The sequence below is a fragment of the Harmonia axyridis genome, chromosome 2, assembly GCF_914767665.1.
Source record: "Harmonia axyridis chromosome 2, icHarAxyr1.1, whole genome shotgun sequence".
NCBI classification, from domain to species: Eukaryota; Metazoa; Arthropoda; class Insecta; order Coleoptera; family Coccinellidae; genus Harmonia; species Harmonia axyridis.
Genome location: NC_059502.1, coordinates 21,543,002 through 21,565,651, shown reverse-complemented (window position 1 = coordinate 21,565,651; position 22,650 = coordinate 21,543,002). Strand labels below are relative to the sequence as shown.

The 22,650-nt window shown below is 34.3% G+C and overlaps 2 protein-coding genes and 2 long non-coding RNA genes across 5 annotated transcripts in view; 2 read left to right on the top strand and 2 right to left on the bottom strand.

Moving 5' to 3' along the window:
- Window positions 1-3,393: 3,393 nt before the first annotated feature.
- Window positions 3,394-4,022, bottom strand: LOC123672263. Its single transcript, XR_006746237.1, has 2 exons — window positions 3,824-4,022; window positions 3,394-3,762 (listed from the first exon to the last, which is right to left on the bottom strand). It is a non-coding gene; the product is annotated as an uncharacterized LOC123672263 (long non-coding RNA).
- A 293-nt stretch (window positions 4,023-4,315) lies between these two features.
- Window positions 4,316-5,155, top strand: LOC123672262. The gene is made up of 2 exons (XR_006746236.1): window positions 4,316-4,518; window positions 4,779-5,155. It is a non-coding gene; the product is annotated as an uncharacterized LOC123672262 (long non-coding RNA).
- LOC123672260 (zinc finger protein 37-like) overlaps window positions 4,533-22,650 on the bottom strand; it is a 49,121-nt gene continuing 31,003 nt past the window's right edge. For both annotated transcript variants that reach the window (XM_045606292.1, XM_045606293.1), the window contains one exon: window positions 4,533-4,996. In XM_045606292.1, the coding sequence (XP_045462248.1) occupies window positions 4,920-4,996 (77 nt within the window). In that variant the 3' untranslated portion in view covers window positions 4,533-4,919. The remainder of the gene's footprint in view (window positions 4,997-22,650) is intronic.
- Window positions 8,804-22,650, top strand: part of LOC123672261 (dynein intermediate chain 3, ciliary) — a 28,609-nt gene continuing 14,762 nt past the window's right edge. Inside the window, exons 1-4 of the mRNA XM_045606294.1 lie at window positions 8,804-9,033; window positions 13,988-14,201; window positions 17,717-17,978; window positions 20,123-20,384. Coding sequence (XP_045462250.1) covers window positions 8,903-9,033; window positions 13,988-14,201; window positions 17,717-17,978; window positions 20,123-20,384 — 869 coding nt within the window. The 5' untranslated portion in view covers window positions 8,804-8,902. The remainder of the gene's footprint in view (window positions 9,034-13,987; window positions 14,202-17,716; window positions 17,979-20,122; window positions 20,385-22,650) is intronic.

The following is a 22,650-nucleotide window of genomic DNA, read 5'->3' as shown; positions in this document are numbered from 1 at the left end:
CAATCGACCAAATTATATTCCCATTTTTAAGCATGTAGGTACTTTGCATGTACTTTTGTTTGAGTGATTTTGCTGCTTGGTATTCAAGATAAGTGCTTTCGAGGGTGCTTGGCTTCTCCATCAAAGGGCAAGAATTCCTTTTTCTTTTCAGATGCATTTGGGTTTAAATTAGTTTGATACGCAAATACTAACTTAATTTTTTGTGCATAGGAAAGTGTCCCTGAGGCAGAAAAACAACTCCTTATGAGGCAATTGAAAGGATCAACTGGAAAATTCTCTCCAGAGTTGAGAAGTTTTGCCTTAACTCTTAATTTTTACTCATCACCAGCTTACGACTGGTATTCGCAGAGTGCTTACAAATTCATTGGTGTACAATCACTTGTGCCGTTCGTGTCGTGTTTTGTTCGTTACGCGATGGCTGAAATAACTTACTATATACAAACATATAAATTACTTTTTTCTCTTTTTACTCCTCACATAAATATGTTTTGCCATTGATAGACTTCAAGAACCAGTACTCAACTACAAACTGTTTATCAAACGTTTTTTAAATAAATCATCGTTATAAGTTGAACCATGATGAAGCAAACTCAAAAGTAGATACTTACTTGAAAAGTTTAACTCCTTTTATTTCTGCACTGACATAAGATGGATTTGAAGAAAAAAACTCCATCACTGCAAATATATCTATTTTAGGCAAATTGTCACTTTGTCCTTTCACGAAGCCTTCTTCCATTATGGTGACATAAAAACAAAACTCGAGTTAAAACTACACTGTACAACTACAAACGGCGCGAGAGCCTTGGCGCGGCTAAGTATTTAAACGTAATTTATGGTGTAGCGATCACAGGCAAGAGCCGTGACGTCACAGACCAAAGACGTTCCGCGCTAAAATACGTAAATTTAAATAATCTATTTCTCAGTCATTTATTGATGGATTTTCAAAATGTTTTCACTGATTTATCAGTTTTGCTCTATATTTTAATTCTATCGTGTCAAATATAGTATTATCAACATCACTAAACTAGTCCATTGCATAATCCACAGTCGTCACATCTTCTCGATATTTCGCACCGAATTCAGTAGATGAATATTTGAAACTGTGTTCAAGCAAGCTACGAAATTTTCTCTTAGTTCATTTATATTTTCGAAACTATTTTTGTAAAATATATCTAGATTCGAATTTCGTAGAAATGAGTAAAAAGCATAGAAATAATGAGATTGTCGGAAGGACACTGCTCTTGTTATAGAAAGCTCAATTTTTCTGTGCTCATTAACAGTTGAAACCATAGAAATATTGAGAATCTTAGGTAAAAAAAAGTTTTTGACCATTTTCTGTTATTGATTTAAATACAAACCATACGATGTTATATATTTTTGAAATCAGGAAAAATTATGCTTTCAAAAAATGGCACAGAAATCTAGTGTTCCCGTTTGAAAAAACATAACTTCGGGTCATAGCTTCGTAATTAAATACCCTTCTGAATAAAAAAGTACGCCACTGGATTCTAAGTAAAAAAGTGCCTATATAATGTTTTAATTTCAGAACTCTATCATCAGTATTAGCGGAGATATAAATGTTTTTCGCTATCGCCATTTTTCCAATTTCGAAAACTCGAAAACAAAAGAAGGTGGCCAAAAATGAATACTACTTTTGTTAGTTTCTCTGAAAAAGAGACCGAGAATAGGGTATCAGATTTTGTCCATCTCGTCTGGTTTGAAAGTTGTAGTGCTAAAACATCGAAATTTGCCCACCCTGTACATGTCCAAATATTTCTGAGGAATTTTTCCAAAATTGTGTAAAGGTACCTTAGATTTGAAGACAATGTATCTTTGGCACAATTCTTGTTAAATGCCAAATAAAACAGATAATGTCTCATATTATGAAAGATCACATTTCAATTTTGTTAAAACTAAAACAATACGCTGCTTGATAAACAATGTGATCTTTGATCACTGTGAATAGATTGTACTGCTTCTACTATTATATCTAATAGTTTCATATTATTGAGACCAGTAAAACTGCTCAGAGCACTATCTGTTGTTATCAGGTCACACAAAGAAGATACTTTAGGAGTATTCACTTGCACTTAGAAATCCTTGAAAGTTTTAGGCCCATTATAATTAGGCTGACCCTGAAGAAGCTGTAATAGACCTTGTGCAACTTTGATTTCATCTTGGGAAGTAGATTGTAGAGCAGGTTCGATTTCTTCACAAGAGCATTCTTCAGCAACAAGTTTTTCTTTGTTTCAATCTTTCAGATCTACTTACTGGAACATTCAGGTTCTTCCTTTGTGGTAGTAGATCCAACAGGAAGATTTCTGGAAGGCACAGCAGTCTTTTTCAAACATTTTTTCTGTGTAGAACTGGATTCTGTAAACGATTATTATTATTATTATCCCATAAATATAATCTAAAATTTCATGTGCTATCAGTGCTTACCTCGATAAAAATAATCATCATCGATAAAATGCAGGAAACATACTTTCATATTTCTTGTCACTGGTTTATCGATTTTGAATTTCAGTTGCCAAGCTTTTTGTCGATCCATCAGCACTTTACTCCCCAATTTCCCTTCCACCCAAACACGATATTTATTACCACTTTGAGGGAAAGCATGGAACTTGATATTTGAACTTTTTTTTCCCAGAAAGAAAGAAGAAAGAATAAAAAAGTTATCAGAACAATTTTTCTCCAGCTAGAAGAGGTTCTGAGATCCCCTCACTAGATCAAGAATTTGGGGCACCCGATACACTAATGTCCACCAACCTGAAGCTAACCGACTGCAACGAATATCATCAGGTTCTCCATTATTTGGGGAGTAATATGATAAATTTCACATTCGTTATTATTGTTTCGTAAATTTTCCGCGATTTAGCTGTCAATAATTTTCGTGACGCCACTTGCGCTGCTTCTATCAACTCCGGTGGAGTCAGAGAAAAGTCGGAATCAGACATTTTTTAACTTTATATTATTCAACAAAATAACTACTAAACAATTACTACTGAGTTCGCAATTTTTGAATCAAATCAGAGACAAGAATGAGGCGCACAACTCCCCACTAAATTTTATCCGATATTTTGCATCCTTGTCTCAGACATTTTTAAAGGCAGTTGGAGATGGATCCACATCCGCTGTGTGTGTTTTAGCGCAGGAATTTCAAATTATTAATTTCAATTTCATTGTTTTTAGGCTTTGAGGTCTTGATTTGAATTTCGCGCAACCATAATATTAATACTGACATTTTTTCCATGCTGAATATTGTGATTATTAATCATTTCCAGGCTGAAATAAGGCTAAACATTTTCACTACTAATAACATACATACATATATTCACTACTAATATGGATGCGTGAAATTATTAAAAAAAAAAAACAGAAATACATCTTTGATGAGATTTATATAGTTTAATAATAATAATAATAATTGTAAGCAAAACTTGAACTCTTGTGGTACCAGACAGCTCTAAAATGCTCCTCAAAGTTTTGACTTTTTCCTATACTGCTTTTTGGTTTCCCATAATTGACTTCTTTGTGATGGATTATCTTAACCAACTTCCTTTACCTGGGTGACTCATGGGAAAATTTCCAGTGGAAAATTGTACCACTTTCTTTTTAGTATTTGTGGCTGATTAAACTTCAGCATCTAAGCTTTATTGTATCAATATATGACTACGAAGTGAAATGTTTAGAGCATATTCTATAATTTCAGAGATTTTTTCCTGTGAATCTCATTCATAGTTTTCTTGCCAGACTTTTGATCTGCAAAAATAAATACATAATATTCAAAGCATACTGACTGGTATGAAGATTTACAACTTACTTGTTTATACCTCTTGGAGATAATTACATTTTTGCTACTTTCTCTTCTCCACAGACGAATCGAAAATTAATTAATTATGAATAAAAATTACCGACAACTTTTAAATTTCTGACAGAGGATGCACGTTAAAATTTATTCCGTGTTAAGATGCATAGAATGCATCTTATTCCGTGTTGTCAAAATTGTTTGGAGCACGTATATTGAAGATCATAGATTGCACTTTCGCCATATAAGAAATAAGAGAGTGCGTTTTTTTCTTGAAATGGTAGTAAATATTTTCAGATTTGGCAACGCTAACAAAAGCGTATGTAGCGCCTCCACTGGTGCCTTTCATGACCGAAACAAAGATAGCTTTATGCGAACTAGAATGATATAGACAAAGATAGATGACAGTCTCATCGGTTGTCTCTGATATGTTCTTTCACTATTAAATTGTCGTTTTTCCTGTCACAGAAAAAAACAGTGTGTTATACACGGGAAAAATATTAGATTTTAGCTCTCGGTTTTTTGTCTCCCTCCGCTTCGAGTCGGGAGACAACAACATAACCTCGAGCTAAAATCTAATACTTTTTTCCCTTGTATAATAAATAACTATTTCATAAGTGAAAATTTGTTTGTGAATATAATATGCAATTATCGATTTGTGACGTGTTTGTATTTGACAGATTTTTTCAGATTAGGAAGATCATGAATAAGTATGGACAATAAATAATATGTACATCATATATTTACATTTGATGTTAATTGAAATGAAATTTTCATTTCACTCTCAAAATTTACAATGAAGAGTATTGAAACATTTTCAGACTATACAATAATGGGTATATCGTTAAGATATATTCATTTCTAGGAATAGATATACAATTGTGAAGAATTTCTGCAAATTTTTCAATGTTTCCAATATAACATGACCTTCATCAAGAATAATTCTTTTAAATTTTATATCATCTTTCAGTCATATTGAATTGGAAATGGTATTTGAAGAATACAGGAAGTCTGAAGAAAATCGAAAACGAAAAGAAATAGTACATACAGCCCTTTTGAATATATATGAAAAAATCAGATCAGTATCCACTACATGCAAACCCCCATATTTTCAGTCATCATCGTCAAAGTTTAAAGGATCTCCCTCTGTAGCATCAAGTAAACTCAAGTCCTCCAATACCACATCATCTGAAATAGAATTTGGTGATATGAGAAATACTTCGTTGAAACGTAGAATCAGTATGTATAAAGATTATAAGTATTGTTTGAATCAAGATAGAATGAATACAGCAAGAGAACATTTCTTGAAAATGTTATAATAAAAAAAATAAATTTGATTTATTCAGATAGTCACTTCTTAATTCGTAAATTAATGGAATCCAGAAGTTGCGTTCCGTTCGTATAGGTTTATCACAGGGAATACATTTCCTCTTTTCAATCTAATTTTAGCTGTCCTTAGACAAATTTCTGACTGTCATCTGAGTCGAACCCTGACGTATTTTCGGATACTTTTCTTGAAAAGTATCCGAAAATACGTCAGGGTTCGACAATACTTGTATTGTCCGAAAACTCCCAAGTATTGTGATGTTAGAAATAAATAAGATTGTAACCTAAAATATGATACTTTTGATGGTTAAGTACCTACCGAAGCAAATAGTATCAATATTGATATCGTATTGCTTTGAGACCATCGATACACCAAATATTCATTACTTTATAGGGTATAATAGTTAGTCAATATATTAGTGAAAGAATTCATGTTAGTAACACAGCCGTTTCATTTCTTCGACTGGTAACAAGGAATTTGTTATCATTAATGGAAAACTCACAACTGAAAGGTACATAGTGGAGATTTGAAAACCACATGTAATGCCATTTGTGCTATATACAGGGTGGCCACTTTTTCAATGGGATTGTATTGGAAACTTTTAAACCATAAGAGTTAGAAGGTCAGTCAAATGGAGAAAAAGTTGCATTCATAGGAGCATTGTCAAGCAAATCGAGATTATCAGGGCCGGTTATTGAAATATCATAGGAAAAGTAAATTATGTCATTTTGATTTTTCTTTTTTTCCCACTTTATTTCAAATATTATCAAAAAATGTTTCAGGAATTTTTTATTCGACAGTAAATTATCCTCAATTTGACGTAGTGAATATTTACAATGATCATTATGTACAAACGAACTGACAACCCTAATGGCGCTAGGTCATAAAACCCTCATTACAGGCGACTTCAATAGCCGGAATACCCTATGGAATTGCCGGACAAACAATAAAAATGGAAAGTTGCTTCAAAATTTTCTAAGAAATTCAAACTAAATTCTGAACTATCCTCATAATTCATATACTTTCTATCCAACAAGAAACGCAAATCCTTCAACAATAGATCTGATGCTCACAAAGAACCTATCGATAAGGGAACCTTTTGCGATCAACGACCTTGATTCAGATCATCTACCTGTATTTTCGCTAATCTCAAACTCCATTGCTTTCAAGACCATTTACAAACAAAACCATACTTACTCAACTGACTGGAAAAAATTTAAAGATAGATGCAACCATTATATTAAGGTGAATCATCAAATCAATTCCACACCTGAAATAGATGGAGCTGTTGAAAGTATCACAACATCCATTCAAAAGTGCTTTAATTCCTCAACTAAGAAAACGCCCGAAAGAAGCAATTATCCAGATCTTCCCACTGATATAAGGGAACTCATTCGTAATAGAAATAGAATCCGTAAACGCCTTCAATGTAATTTCGACAATAACCTTCATCAAAAATACAAGGAAGCTGTCGACTTGATAAGATCGTCATTATCTTCTTTAAAAACAAAAAGATGGGAAGATTTTACTCGTAATTTAAATAATTCAAGCGATATGTGGAAGATGGTCAAATCATTGAAACACAGAGATAGTCCTTGTAAAATTCCACCCCTTCAAAGCCACCAAGGTCTCTTATTCAATGACAAGGACAAAGCAGATCATATAGCCGTGTCATACGCGCAAACCCACGACTCCACGAAATCCCTTTCAAATACAGAAACGGTCAATTTAGTAGATCAAACAATAAAAACTTTTCTGGAACTTCCATTAGTCATATCAGGTGAAAATTTGACGTCCCCTGCGGAAATTAGAAATATCATAAAATCCTTCAAAAATAGAAAAGCACCCGGCGAAGACCGTATCAGCAATAAAACTCTGAAAAATCTACCACGAAAAGCGATTGTTCAACTAACGAATATTTTCAATAGTTGTCTCCGGCTAAATTATTTCCCAACCAGGTGGAAAAATGCAATAGTTCTTCCTTTCCCTAAAGCTTCAAAAGACCCAAAATTTGCGAATAATTATCGACCTATTAGCTTACTACCAACAGTATCAAAAATCTTTGAAAAAATAACCCTAGTTCGCCTAAGAAAATACATGGAGGAGAAAAATTTGATTATAGATGAACAATATGGCTTTCGTGAAAAACATAGCACTATTCTGCAACTTGCTAATCTCACAGATAAAATTGCCAAAAACTTCAATATCAACAGAATTTCAGCTATGATTAGTTTAGATATACAAAAAGTATTTGATACGGTCTGGCATATGGGCCTCATTTACAAATTAATTAAAAATAATATTCCATCATTCCTGATAAAAATTATTATATCATATCTAGAAAACAGGACATTTCAAGTCAAAGTAGGAAACGTATTATCCGAAAAAACCCCGATTACAGCAGGAGTTCCGCAGGGGGGATTATTATCACCCGATCTATTCAAAATTTTTATAAATGACATTCCCAAATATAAAAATACAAAAATTTATCTTTTCGCGGATGACACGGCTATAACTTCTGAGTCCTGGTCCAAACCGCAATCAACCAAATATCTTCAAGAGCACCTCACCATTTTGGAGGAATATTATCACAGATGGAAAATCAAAATCAATGCATCCAAAACCAACTTAATTTACTTCACTCATAAAAGACGTTTATCAAACAACAAATTATTGTTATTTTATAACCAGCCTATAGAAGAGAAAAATTATTTGAAATATTTAGGGGTCACTCTTGATAAAAAATTGAATTTCAATCAACATATTCATGAAATAATTAGGAAAACCAACTCGCAACTCAGTAGCGTCTTCCCATTGATTTGTAGAGATAGTAAACTTAGTATTAAATCTAAACTTAAAATTTACAAACAGGGTATAAGGCCAATGATTCTATATGCGAGCCCGGTCTGGAGTAAAACTTCAAAAACAAATTATGACAAACTACAACGTATTCAGAACAAATACTTAAGGATTATACTCAATAAGCCTAAAGAAACCAAAACTAGCGATCTCCAAAAAGACTCTCAAATAGACTCATTAGATAATGTTATCAAAAACGAAACTAGATCTTTTTTCGGAATCAAAATAACAAAACTGAAAAAGACATCGCACCTCAATAATTATTCAATTCCAGTTAGGAAAATTGAACATAAACTAATTCAACACTTGATGATGTGAATCCAACCCCCTTCCCGATCCCTTCCTAAACCACCTTCTTCTTGTTAACCCAACTGAGCGACAGTTGTTTTCCTTCAAGCACTCGACATGCCTCAGTAAAAATTTACACTCTCTTTTATAAAACCTATGTAATCCATTATCCAAATTTCAATACTAGGTAAAACTTTGAGTTAGGTACTAGTCTGCAACTCATACTTTAAGAAGCATGTAAACATTGTATATATCCCCTTGTATATATAACTGTAACATATTTTATAGAAATTTATATTAAACTGCTGTACAGCAAAAAAAAAAAGTTGTTTTCCTCCTTCCTTCAAATATGTATATGCGATAAAAGAAAAATAAACCACAGTTTAAAATTTGCAGAGGTTTTGGTTTATCATTTCCTCTTCAATGAAAATTGAGACGACAATAAAATAGAATAATTTATAGTTACAATAAATTTATTGAGAATTAAAACCGATATTGAATAGTCTTCGTTGTCAAGGTAATTTATCGATCAATCAACCAAGATACTCCTGTCGCTTCTGTCAACTTTACGTATAAATCTATAATATATAAGAACTAATACATGAATTAATGATTGAAATATGGAGGTACAATACGTTTACCAAAAGAAAAGATCGGAATTTGGAAGGCAATGTTTGTTTTCTGATAAAGGACCCGAACTTATTGATAATTTCCCTCCTGACAAAAATGTTCTACGAGAATATCTTTTGAGGTAAGTTTTTCCAAGAACTCAGAAATAGCTTGTTGTCATTGGCATAACAATAAGATTGATAAATCTACGACCTAAAAATAAACAATAATGTTCTTTATGAAATTATAAATGATAATAACAGGTAAATGATAAATTTCCCAAACAAGATTATAGATAATTCACTCTGAAGGATTAAAAGCTATTTGTGACTTAGGGAATAAAGAGAAAAGCGACACAGGAGAAATTCGGAGAATTTTCTATTTTTAAACGTTTCAATTTGAAGATTGGGGAATCTATAAAATGAAGAAAGCACTGACATAAAGCCAGGAGGTTTTGGGCGTTCGTTCATTATGCCGCTATGGTTCAGAAGACGTTACCAAGACGAAATTCTGCACGAAACTCGAAATGATTATTCCATACATATTACACATAATCTAAACCTGATCTATTCTGATTGAGTTTTCTACGATTCTGATGATGCTATCAACTCGAAATTTTCCACAAATATACAGGGCGATTCACCAGGATGGCCTATTAGACGTTTATGGAAAACTAATCATAATTTTGAGCTGAAAATTTGTATATTGGGATTTGAGACAATTATCTTTATCCCTAAAATATTATCAGATCTCTACAACTTCCGGTTATACCGGAAACAGACTACCACTTCCTTATTTCGAATGGCACACCCAGTATATTATTGCATCATTAGATAGCTTTTTTATGACAATTTCGGCAATATGCCATACCTTAGGTAAAGACCCAACGGTTCATGAGTTAATGGGATTCTTATTAAAAAAAATGATGGCTATAAGGACTCACATTTTTTCAATATTTCGGAGAAAAAGCTTTTTCGGAGACTAGCGCTCAAAAAGGATAGCACATTTTAGGGCTCGATTTTTGAGAAAATTTATTTGATAAAAACCGCAACCTTATAATTCAAGTTTTTTCGAACTATAAAAGAAAATTGGAAAACGGCGCGAAATGAAAAGTTCTCATAACTTCTTTATTACTGGGGTTAAGAAATGAAATTAAGACATTCTACGGGCATTTTTTTCAATAGAATCCATTGGTGTGATCATTCGTTTTTTATTGCGAGTAGTTTCGAAGTTATAATACAAACTTGTTTTCTTTTTAATGTGAACCAGAAGAATTTCCACAACGAAAAATATTGCTTAATATTTCCCTTCAAAAAATAGATAACATGATATATAACTTTCTTATAAAACTATAAAATCATCAAAAGTTCCAATTTCACAAGACAAATCAATCAAGTCCCTATGTATGATAATCTGTGAATTTCAGATAATTGAAATATTCGCAATAAAAAACAAATGATTACAGCAATAGATTCTACTGAAAAAAGTGCCTGTGAGACGTTTTTGATTCATGTTGATAGCCCTAGTAATAAATAAGTTATGGGAACTTTTCATTTCACACTATTTTCCAATTTTCTCTAATAGCTTGAAAACACTCAAACTTATAAGATTGCGGTTTTCACCAAATTAATTCTTCCAAAAATCGAGCCCAAAAATGAGTCATCAATTTTTTTTTAGCTCAAAGGGACTTTAAGATCCCCTTTCTAGACACCCGATATAATAAACTGGACGACAGTTCCGAAAATCAACAATTTTGAGGCGACAGATTATGCTATTTGTATAAAAAATATTTTCCTATTTTTTGAATCCTCATAATAAGAGTTTTGAGAATGATATGGGGATCAAAAAACACAAACGGCACTCAAATGACTATAAAAAATCCAAAAAATGTGTAAAGGAATATTTACTTATAATAATTTATTATTAAATAAGTATAATTTAAGGATTATATGAAGCAATCGAGAAAATATTGTCCAGTTTTGATGGAATTGGAGTGAATTTTGTTCTCTCTTTCCTAAATTGGATGAGTTTTTTGGTGTTGTTACTGCTGAAAGTATTGATATAATTTTTTTAACTGAAACTTGGCTGAACCAAAATATTCCAGATGAAAGTATTTTAATTTCTGATTTTCGTGTTTTGTGTTGTGATCGAGTGGGTCGTGATGGTGGGGGAATTGGATTCTATGTGAGGAACTCACTATCATCGAGGAGAGTATTCGTCGACTTTGATCTGCCCTATGGAGTGGAACATATTTGGGTATTTATCGAACAGCCGCGTGTAGTATTTCAAATTTTATCCACTATTTGGATGATTTTTTATCAATGATATCCTCAGGATATGATCATATAATTATCGCCGGGGTCATGAACGAAAATCAACTGATTGTGAGTAATTTTACTGATTGCATTGAATCTTATGGTCTGAAACAATTAATAGATGAACCAACACGCATAACGGCCACATCCCATACTCTGCTTGATGTGATTTGTTCTAGTAGGCCTGAACTGGTAATTGATTCTGGGGTCATTGATCATTCGATGTCTGACCATAGGGGTGTATTTTGCAAGATCAATTTGAAAAGAAAGATTAATTCGCCAAAGTTGATACGTTTTGTTGTTGTCTTACAGAAATATGACCTACATGCCCCATATATTGAATCGAGAGTTTCTGAGCCGTTTGCTCCTTGGATAACCCCAACCGTGGATGAAGTTGAGAAACAGGGCCTATCAAGACATAAGCTTACAAAGAACTTAGCTGATTACAGATATTATACTCGTCTGCGAAATGCTGTTACATCGGCTGTGCGAAGGGAAAAATTCAGCTTTATGTCCCAAGCCTGCTCTCAAGGTTCAAAATTTTTTTGGAAATCTTTTAGATCATTGCACGTTGGTTCAGTGCCTGAAAACTTTGTTGACCCTCAGAAATTAAATGATTATTTTTGTTCAGTTTTCAGTCCTCCAAATGCTTGCCCGGAAGCAACCAGTTATTATTGTTCTAGTAAATTCGATCCAAATATAGAATTTTCATTCAGACTTGCCACTTTGGAGGAGTTAAGATGTATTATTTCAAATCTTAGTTCGAACGCATTGGGCATTGATGGTATATCTGCTAGAATACTACATTTGTCGGTAAATGTTATTTTGCCAATCATAACGCATATTATTAATGTTTGCATCGAGTCGGGGTATTATCCGAGTGTCTGGAAGTGCTCTATTGTGAATCATTTACCTAAGATTCCTGATCCCGAAGATTTATCCGATTTTAGACCGATAAGTATATTATCAGCCATGTCGAAGATTCTCGAGAAAGTACTTTTTTCTCAGATTTATGACTATGTTTTCGAGAGCGGAATCCTTACTGCCCATCAGTCGGGTTTCAGAAGGGGTTATAGCACTACCACTCTTCTTTTAAATGTAGCAGATGACATCCTGCGCTCTTTGGATAAGGGGCATGCATGCAATTCTTACCCTGTTAGATTTTGCAAAGGCGTTTGATACCCTAGACCATGAGTTGCTCTGTGCTAAATTAAGTTATTACGGTTTTGATGAATCTTCTTTGAGATTTTTTAGGTCTTATCTCTTTAGTAAATATCAGTGCGTTAAATTACGTGATGCATTTTCGGAGTACTGCCTGATAACTTCTGGTGTTCCTCAAGGTTCCATTCTTGGTCCTCTGCTATTCCTTGTATATATAGCTGATATGTATAAGGTTGTTGAGTTTGTTGACATCTATTTTTATTGCGATGACACTCAGGTTCATCTATCTTTCCTCCTCTCTGCGATTTCTATAGCTGTCGGACGGTTAAATTAAGTCAAGCATTGTGCAGTATTGCAGAAGGAACAATCTGAGAATAAATGTCAAAAAATGTTTCTATATACCCTTCTTTCCGAGAACGTTTCATGCGGAGGTTGAGGTTATGATAGGTGTTGAGAAGATTCCATCCTCCTCCTGCTGTAGGAACCTTGGTATAGTTTTCGATTGTCGACTGAGATTTAGGGAGCATGTCTCTATGCTGTTGAGAAATTCTTTTCTGGCACTACGTTATTTGTATCGCCAGAGACAGTTTTTAGATTTCCATTCACGTAAGTATCTCTGCGAAACTCTTGTGCTGTCCAAGCTGAGCTATGGATTGACAGTTTTTATCCTTGCCTAGATTCCATCGAGAGATATAGGTTACAAAAAGTGCAGAATTCGTGCTGCCGCTACGTTTTAGGTTTGAGAAAGTACGATAGGGGGATCAGTGATGGAATAAATCGGTTAGCGTGGCTCAGGGTAGAAAATATTTTGCGGCTTCAGATGAGTATTACTGTATATCGAATTTTGAGTACGGGTATTCCTCCTTATTTGAAAGCCAGGTTGGTCTACAGACGAGATGTTTAAGGCGTGGGCAGAGGCTCATGCTGCCTCGATTTGGTTCAGCCATGCTTCAGCGCTCTTTCACCTTTAATGCGGTGAAATTTCATAATGAGATGCTGATTGTATGTGGAGGTTCTTCTCATTGAGAAAATAATTGAAGACTGTTTTATTTTCGAGCCAGTTGCAGATTTTGTAGATAAGTTTCATTTTTGGTGATATTCATGAAGTATATTATTTATGTTGTATTTCCTTTCATTAATTTTAATTTTTGTTTTTTTCTTTGTTTGTATTTAGTTGGGGGTTGAGTGGAGTAGCCTTGGCTAGACTTTGCCCCTAGAATTTGCCAAATAAAGACACTATTATTATTATTAATTTCCATAATGCTTACCTACGCAAGTTTTTAATTTCTTCAATAGAGAAAAAGAATATTGCATTATTAATTTGGTATTTATAGCTCTCTAAAATTATCCTGTACATCCTTTCAGGGATATATTATTATAATTAATTTGGTATTTATAGCTCTCTAAAATTATCCTGTATATCCTTTTAGGGTTTTAGGGATATATTATTATAAATTGAATAGAAAAATATTATTCAAATAACGAAATGTCATATACATATAGCCAAGCTGATGGAAAAAGAATAAAACTTTGACGATTTATTGCCAACGATTCTATAATAGTATATTCGAACGCATTCATAGATCTTTTCGAAAATAAGAAGATCTATCCAAATTTCAGGGATCCTGTCAACAGATTCCAACAGGGTGCCCCCCAATTCGCAGCTCATGAACTCAACACAACAAGAGCTGAATACACCAATGGGCTTATGAACCATGTGGAAGGAGGTTGGCCAAAAGACGTCAACTTGGCAGATGAAGAACAAACTAAGAGGTATAGACGAAAAGTGGAAAAAGAAGAGAACTATGCTCATACGCTCATGGGACTTTGTAAGGTAAATAGTTTATATTCAGAGTCTCCGTCATCTTCATGCGAAGAAAAAACATGAATATTATAAATTTTCGTTTCTCACTCTCATTCAAAAATTATATGAAAAATAACCACCACCATTGATGTCTGAAAGGTGATTCAGATCTGATTCTCATAGCTAATACGCTCTATTAGTGATGACGTCACACACCGCCATTTTAGTTCTCCTGTCAGAGTTCGGAATCCAAACAAATAAATTGTCATTCAAATTAGTACGTTGTCGTTGAAGAAATTGGCTTATTTTGATAAATAAGATTATTCAAGGGTCGATTTTACTATTAATTGATAGACAGAAGGAACGAGATTAATGCCAGTAAGTTCGAACTTGAAGTTCGACTAATAAACACGGCTTTTTATAAAATCTGGGAAATGATACAGGATTCAAACTTACTGGTATTAACCTTGTTCCTTCTGTCTATCAATTAATACTGAAATAGTTCCTCAAATACTCATATTTATACAGGGTGTCCCATAAGTGGCACGTCACAGTGACACCGGAGGTAGGTCAGCTAAAGAGGGACCTAACCAGCCTAACATGACCCCAGTAAAAGTTGCATGGTTTTCGAGTTATTACCAAATTACGTTTTTTAGTGAATTTTCACCTTTTTTAACATTGTCAGGGTCAGAATTCTGCTGGAAAGCTCTCGAAGCTTATTTTTGTTGTTGTAATGGAATCTTAAATAGTTATTTAAGATGACATGAGTATGATTCTGTCAAAAAGTTATGTGGATTTCCGTAAATTAATGGATAAATCTTGATTTCAATTGCTAGCAAAACGAGAACTTCGACTTTGGACACCTGCTGTGAAAAAAAAATCCTTGAAACAAAACGAGCAAGTAACATCAAAAAATTGGGCATTTTAGACAGATTTAGAAATGGTACAATACACGAATCTTATGCCCATAAAACTAGGTATTTTCATCATTTTACCGATGCCCTACTTAACTAAGTTGAAACTAGGAACCCCGCCATCAGGTAATTTTGCCGCTTGTTATGACATTACATTTGATACCGGGCTTTGTTATTATTTGTTAAAGTCACAATAGGGAAAAAGATGGATTAGGGGAAGCGAAAAAGGAATATTATTGAAAAAAAAGGTAAATTAATTAAAAACAGACTTAACTTTCGATTATTTATTTAATTCTTAAATCCAACTTACAGTAAATGTTCAAACTGTTTCCCTCGGACTCTAATGCATAAATGACACCGTTTTATAAAATTACGATTCAATTTTCTTAAACTAATTTCCGATATGGTCCGGGCTGCGTCGAATACGCGTTCACGCAATTCTTCCTCGCTTCTTATTCGACGCAGCCCCGACCATATCGGAAATTAGTTTAAGAAAATTGAATCGTAATTTTATAAAACGGTGTCATTTTTGATGTTACTTGCTCGTTTTGTTTCAAGGATTTTTTTTTCACAGCAGGTGTCCAAAGTCGAAGTTCTCGTTTTGCTAGCAATTGAAATCAAGATTTATCCATTAATTTACGGAAATCCACATAACTTTTTGACAGAATCATACTCATGTCATCTTAAATAACTATTTAAGATTCCATTACAACAACAAAAATAAGCTTCGAGAGCTTTCCAGCAGAATTCTGACCCTGACAATGTTAAAAAAGGTGAAAATTCACTAAAAAACGTAATTTGGTAATAACTCGAAAACCATGCAACTTTTACTGGGGTCATGTTAGGCTGGTTAGGTCCCTCTTTAGCTGACCTACCTCCGGTGTCACTGTGACGTGCCACTTATGGGACACCCTGTATAAATAAGCCAATTCCTTCAACGACACCGTACTGATTTGAATGACAATTTATTTGTTTGGATTCCGAACACTGACTGCAGAACCAAAAATGGCGGTGTGTGGCGTCACACTAATAGAGCGTATACTTCTCATGTCTCTAACCATATTCTTCCATTCCTGGACATTTGTCTATCGAACATTTCCACGCCTCGCTATTTTATCGCTTGATTACCCAATTTTTTCCTGCCACCTTCTTCAAATCGTTAATCTTTTCAGTGGACACCCTACGCTTCCTTTTGTTTGTCTGAGCCTCCATACGATTTTTTTTTAAAACTCATCTGTTTACAATCACTCTAGCTATATGACCAGCCCAATTCCAATTAATCTCAGGTACCTCCTGAATTACGTCCCTAATCTCGGTCAGCTTCCTTATATTTTCATTCTGGAGTCTGATTCCATCAATAATAACCTGATAACCTGGTGGTAACCTGGTCTTCTCCCTGGCATCTGTTATTTTTCATTTGTTAAAGTGTAATTTCTATTCGTCTGTATTATGCGGTAGATTTTCGGATCCGACATTCATGATATTCAACATCTTCACTGGGTTAGATATAGTTCACAAGATTATAAGTTAGTGTTCAAGGATTCATTCAATTTAATTATATCATCTTTGTATGGTAACAATACGTTTTGTGTATCACGTATTTTAGTTATTGTTGCGGTTTCTGGCAGTTATCTTGTATAATTTGTTTTATCAGATTTGTGTTGTACTCCTTTTTACCTTTTCTTATTACTCTTTTTACTTGCTTATTTATAATTCTGTTTTTTTCGGTTGTTTTATTCAATTTCATTTTCTTTCTCTTCTCATAACTTCAGTATATCCGGATTCAACTTCGAATCATTTGTATACCGAGTCTTCGAGCAAATCTTCTTTATTGATGTTCTCACTGCTCTCTCTACTCTACCAGATATTCCGAGCTGCGCTGCAACAATTTTTGCTTTTTTTTTTGTTGTAAATCTACTTGAAATTCTGTTTTCGTTTGTAGTGGGTAGGGTAGCGTTTTCTCCTGAGAAGCTTTTTCCCCTCGGCTCTCGTATCGATCAGAAACTTTTCTCTCACCATCCTGTGATCACTTCCGGTATCCAATCTGGTTTGCACTATTATATTCTTGTGGATGGTCTTGTTGTGGAAAGGACCTAATCTATTTCGTTTTTGGTTTGGCTGTCAGGGCTTCGCCATATTCGTGAAATTAGTTTCTTGAAGAATGTGTTGAGACATTATAAACTTTCTCTATTGAGGTAATTTGAAAAAGTTTCTCTATTATTTCTCTGACTCGGTCCAAATCTACATCAAAATCAGTATCACCCTGAGTTCGCATTACTACCACAGTATAGGAACTATAGTTCCTATACTGTGTTACTACTTTCGAGTTAAAGTCTCCTATGATTATTGAGAAGTGTGTTTTTATTATCTTGATTCTAGGTCATGATAAAAGCTCTCAATTTCTTCATCATCAGTACTAGTTGTAGGTGCGTATACTTGAATGTTTTTACTTCTGGCGCTGTCAACATTTAAATCTGAAACACGAACTATGCATGTCTTGATACTTAATTCCATAATGAATTTGATATATCGTATTGGGTAAACGTTATTAGCAAAGTGATATCAAAAAGTTTCACAGCGTCTCGTACCTTTTTTTTTTATGTTTTTGCTGAAAAATTTTTACCTTTTTAGAGCATGGAAAACTGCGTGCTTCAGAACAACGCAATCAATATCTACCAGCAGTATTTCTCCGATGTAGAGCCAACGCCTTTAGTAGAGAAGAGTTCAGCAAGAACAGTAAATGTTTTTCAAGATCAGGTTTCACCAACCAGGCCGATCACACACATGTCCTGGTCGCCAGATGGACAGACGAAGATTGCGAATTCTCATTGTAATCTCGTTTTTCAAGCGCCTATAGATAGTGAATCAACATATTCTTTCATTTGGGAGATAGGTGAATATCTACATTAAAGCATTGTGCGTAACAAAATAATCACAAATAACGTAAATTAGTTAGTCCTCGCGGTTGAAGTAAAAAAAGGGGTTTTTTTTCTTTGTGGGATTAAGGACAAACACTGAAGAACTTTTAAAAAATATTTTGAAATCATATTTCAAAATTCATTCATTTCATTTATATATCCATTAAATTTGAAAACTTTAGTCCAAGCATAATTCCAATCGTTAAGCGATCAATTTCACTGTTGAACACTTTTGGAATTTCAACCATTCAGAGAAACTATATTCGATAAATCATAAAATTATCACTCATACCTTGTTATAAATGGTTGAGATTTAAATGTACCTTATGCTGTGAAGAGGATTGGAAGAATGAGAAATAAAATGATTTGGATAATTCTTCGACAACTAGAATAAATGAAGAAATTTTGAAAAAATGCTTGCATCAGTTTCAAGCTCACCATATCAACCAAGGACTCAGGTTGTGAATTCATAGAATATTTCAAAACTCAATTTGCCGAATGCTATTGAGTATTTTTTAAATTAAGAGCCAATCTCAAAAGTAAAACCCACAGTAATATTCTCAAAGAATCGTACTTGTACTTGTAGTTCATGGTTTATTAAGCATTTAGTTATTAGCCCTGGGATTGCATTGGTATAGATGAGGCAAGTAACACCTCTAACACATGACATCTCTAGGTTTGTTCTTGCACCTGTAAGGCTCGTTTCACACTTATACGGTTCGATTCGGTTCGGTGCGTATTCGATTCGTTTTCGGTAGCCGCCGGAAAAGTGTGAAAATGTGTGTGTTCGGTACCTAATAGATAACTGATAGAACCGAAAGACCCCTCGACACGAATCGGTTTCGTTCGGTTTCCATTGGGGTCCAGAGTTCACAAAAGCAATTGGTCGTTTACACACATACGGTTTAGTTTCGGTTCGGTCAAGTTTTCGGCAAGGGAAAATATTATTTTATTTTCATTTTCTCATTTTAAATTTTGTAATTTACATTTGGCAATGTCTGATTCACTTGATATTGATATTGAGCGGCTGATTACATCAGTCCAATCAATCCAGACGTGAAATCAAACCTTATACTAACCGTGTGTGTGTGTGAAGAGTTTTAATTCGTTTTATGCGCTACCGAAAACGAATCGAATAAGCACCTAACCGAATCGAACCGTATAAGTGTGAAACGAGTCTTAAAGACAGGTTTCAGATCACTACTCGCAATATCCAAAAATGATACTCCGTCGAACGCATTTTAGACTATTGTTCATAAAAGGTCATCTGAAATTGGTTTCTCACAGCTACAAGAATAGTATATTTTAAAACAAGTTGCAGAGTGAGCTCCTATTCCAACACGAATGCGAAACTCGAAGTTTTGCGAGTTTTCGAACGAAGAGTGTTGGAATTGCCTTCTGCAACGAGTATTAGACGATATTTTCTCTATTTCAGTCAAGCTTTGTGAAATATTTTCGAAATTCAATGAAAAATTCAAATTATACATCCTAGTGACTTTTGTATTGTATCTTGGCAGTTGGTGTGACTGCTACGAAAATTCACAGATTACGGAATTTGAATTCAAACCGTACGTTTTGAATTGAAATAATTTAAAATTACGCATTAAATTCATGAATTATATGTAACGAAATCGATTTAACACACCCTGAATTGAGAGAAATTGCGAATAATGCTGCAAATCATTTCACTATATCCAAATTATACATTATGTTGTCAATTATTGACGTTTGTTGAAATTTGATAGGATTGGAAGTCAGTAGAGACAACCACAAAACGAAAAATATAACTTGATAACGATGCTGTAATGAGTTCATTACAGCACTGTTTTAAGAACTGTAATGATCTCATTACGATACAGAAATAGAGAAAGAGCCTTATAATTTCTTATTTACATTGTCAAAAACAATTTAGTCCAAAAATCAGTGGATCATAGACCACACATATTTTAGGAAATCCTGGTCTGCTACCGGCTCTTAGACTAATTGCATTTTCATCAAAAAGTAAAAAAAAAATAATAAAATCTAATAAAAAGTCCATGAGGCCATAAGTAAAGAACTCAGGGGTTAACACAAAAGACCAGCTTGGACTAGGATATCCATAATCGAAATGATTTTTCAGAGAATCCAAACAAACCATATCACATCTTCAAACCGGATCATCCGATAGTATGTTTGGAGTATCATCCCAAAGATCCTCATTCTTTGGTCAGCGGTCACCTGAACGGCCAGGTAGGCGTGTGGGATACCAGGAAGGGTTACGAACCAGTAGGAACCAGCATCATGGAGAGCAGCTTCAGGGATCCCGTGGCAAGGGTATGTTGGATAAACACGAAATCAGGCACGGATTTCTTCAGCGGATCTAGCGACGGCCAAGTCAAGTGGTATGACATAATATGGATTAATGTATCACACAAAAATTCGTATAGTACTAGGCCAATTGAAAAGTCCTCGGTCTGATGCACAGATGGCGGTGCTAGTATTAAATCCATATTATGATATTTAGGTAGAACCAACCTTCAAACGATACGTGTAAAAATTTGACAGCAGTCCGACCATTAGTTTGTGAGATATTGCGTTGTGAGTGTAGCTACTTTTGTTATTTGAAAAAAGATGGAAAAAAAGAATTTCGTGTGCTTTTTGAAGGGGAAAGATACAGTTCAAGCAGTTTCCGGGGTCTGCACCAGGAAAATCAACCTTCATTGATTAGTATGCTAAGTTTAAACGTGCTGAAATGAGCACCGAAGACGGCGAACGCAGTGGACGCAAGTTGTGTGCAAAATGGTCGCCTCGCGAACTCACAATCAATCAAACGCAACAACGTGTTAATGATTCTGAGCAGTGTTTGAAGCTGTTTAAGTGCAATAAACCTAATTTTTGGCGTCGATATATGACAATGGATGAAACATTGCTCCATCATTTCACTCCGGAGTGCAATCGACAGTCAGCTGAGTTGACTGCACACGATGAACCGAATCCAAAGAGAGGAAAATCACAACAATCAGCTGACAAGTTTATGGCATCAGTATTCTGGAATGTGCAAGGTATAATATTCATTGATTACCTCAAAAAGGGCCAGACCATCAACAGCGATTATTATATAGCGTTTGTAATATAATATAATGTTTATTTACTATAAACATTTTTAAAGGATAAAATCGTTAATAAACGGTCCCATTTGGAGAAAAAAAAAGTTGCTGTTTCATCAAGACAATGTGCCGTGTCACAAATCAATGAAAACTATGGCAAAATTGCATGAATTGGGTTTCGAATTGCTTCTGCATCCACCGTATTTGCCAGATCTGGTCCTCAGCGACTTTTCCTGTTCTCAGACCTCAAAAGAATTCTCGCTGGAAAGAAATTTAGCGCCAATGATGAAGTAATCGCCGAAAGTAAGGCCTATTTTGAAACGAAAGACAAATCGTACTACAAAAATGGTATCGAAAAGTTGGAAGATCGCTATAATTACTGTATCGCCCTCGAAGGCAACTATCTTGAATAATAAAATCGAATTTTGCCAAAAAAATGTGTTTTACTATGGTAGACCGGGGACTTTTCAATTGGCCTGTTGAAAGAGTTCTCCAACTTTAGCAATTATCTCTGGTCAGCGTTTGGATTTTTAATGCTTGAATAACCTCGTGTAAGAACCAGGCAGCAGCCTAATGGAAAAACTGTCTTTTTCGAAATAATAAGATATCAGAAAGCAGATCATAGATATCTTGATTCGTTCTCCAGTTACTGGGCGTTTCAAATATTTCGCTATATCTGGGTTTCTGTTCGAGATACTAGAGAAATTCTATAACGTTTTTCTCAGTCATTTTTATGGTTGAAATGATACTCATAACGGATCATAGATATAGCCAAATATTTGAAAGTAATTTTTCAAGAAACGCGCTGTAATTCGAGAACGAATCAAGATATCTATTATGCTTTTTGATATCCAATTTTCGAAAAAAGAGATCAGGGGCCTTTGAAGATTGTTTCTCTGAGTCTTATATAGAATCATAGAATCAGGGATACCCTGTACAATGTTTTTCATTGTACCGGGTTTTTCACCATAATTTGACCCCCCCTTGAACTTTGTTACTAAAAGAGCTACAAAAAATGTTTTCTACAAAAGTTTCACGAAATCGACTAGTGTTTTTTAAAATGATTTCACAAAATGAAATATATACAGAGCGTCCAACATATTGATTGCAACTTCATTTTTTCAAATGGAACACCCTGTATATTTTTCTATATTTGATTAGCTCTTTTTTCCCTGATTACGAATATATAACATATGTTTGGTCTATCTCTCTTATTCTGAGTACCACAGAGTTTCAAATTTTAAGAACCACCTGGTAATCAGTTTTCAAGTGGTAGGCTGCGATAACTCAAGATGCCCTTTTTTGTGTTATCTCGTTGGCATCGATATGATATACGTTTTTTACTATAAATTGGAATTGGATGATTAGGATGCAACTCCATATATTCTCTCCTTGTAGCGTTCTAATTATTATTGTTCTTCCCATGAAGGGAAAATATTTCAAATTTTTCCGCTTCTGTGTAGTGCATATTCGATGAACAGTTTCATATATCGTTGCCAACGAGATAACTCAAAAAAGGGCATTCTGAATATCGCAGCCTTCCAATTGAAAACAATTACTT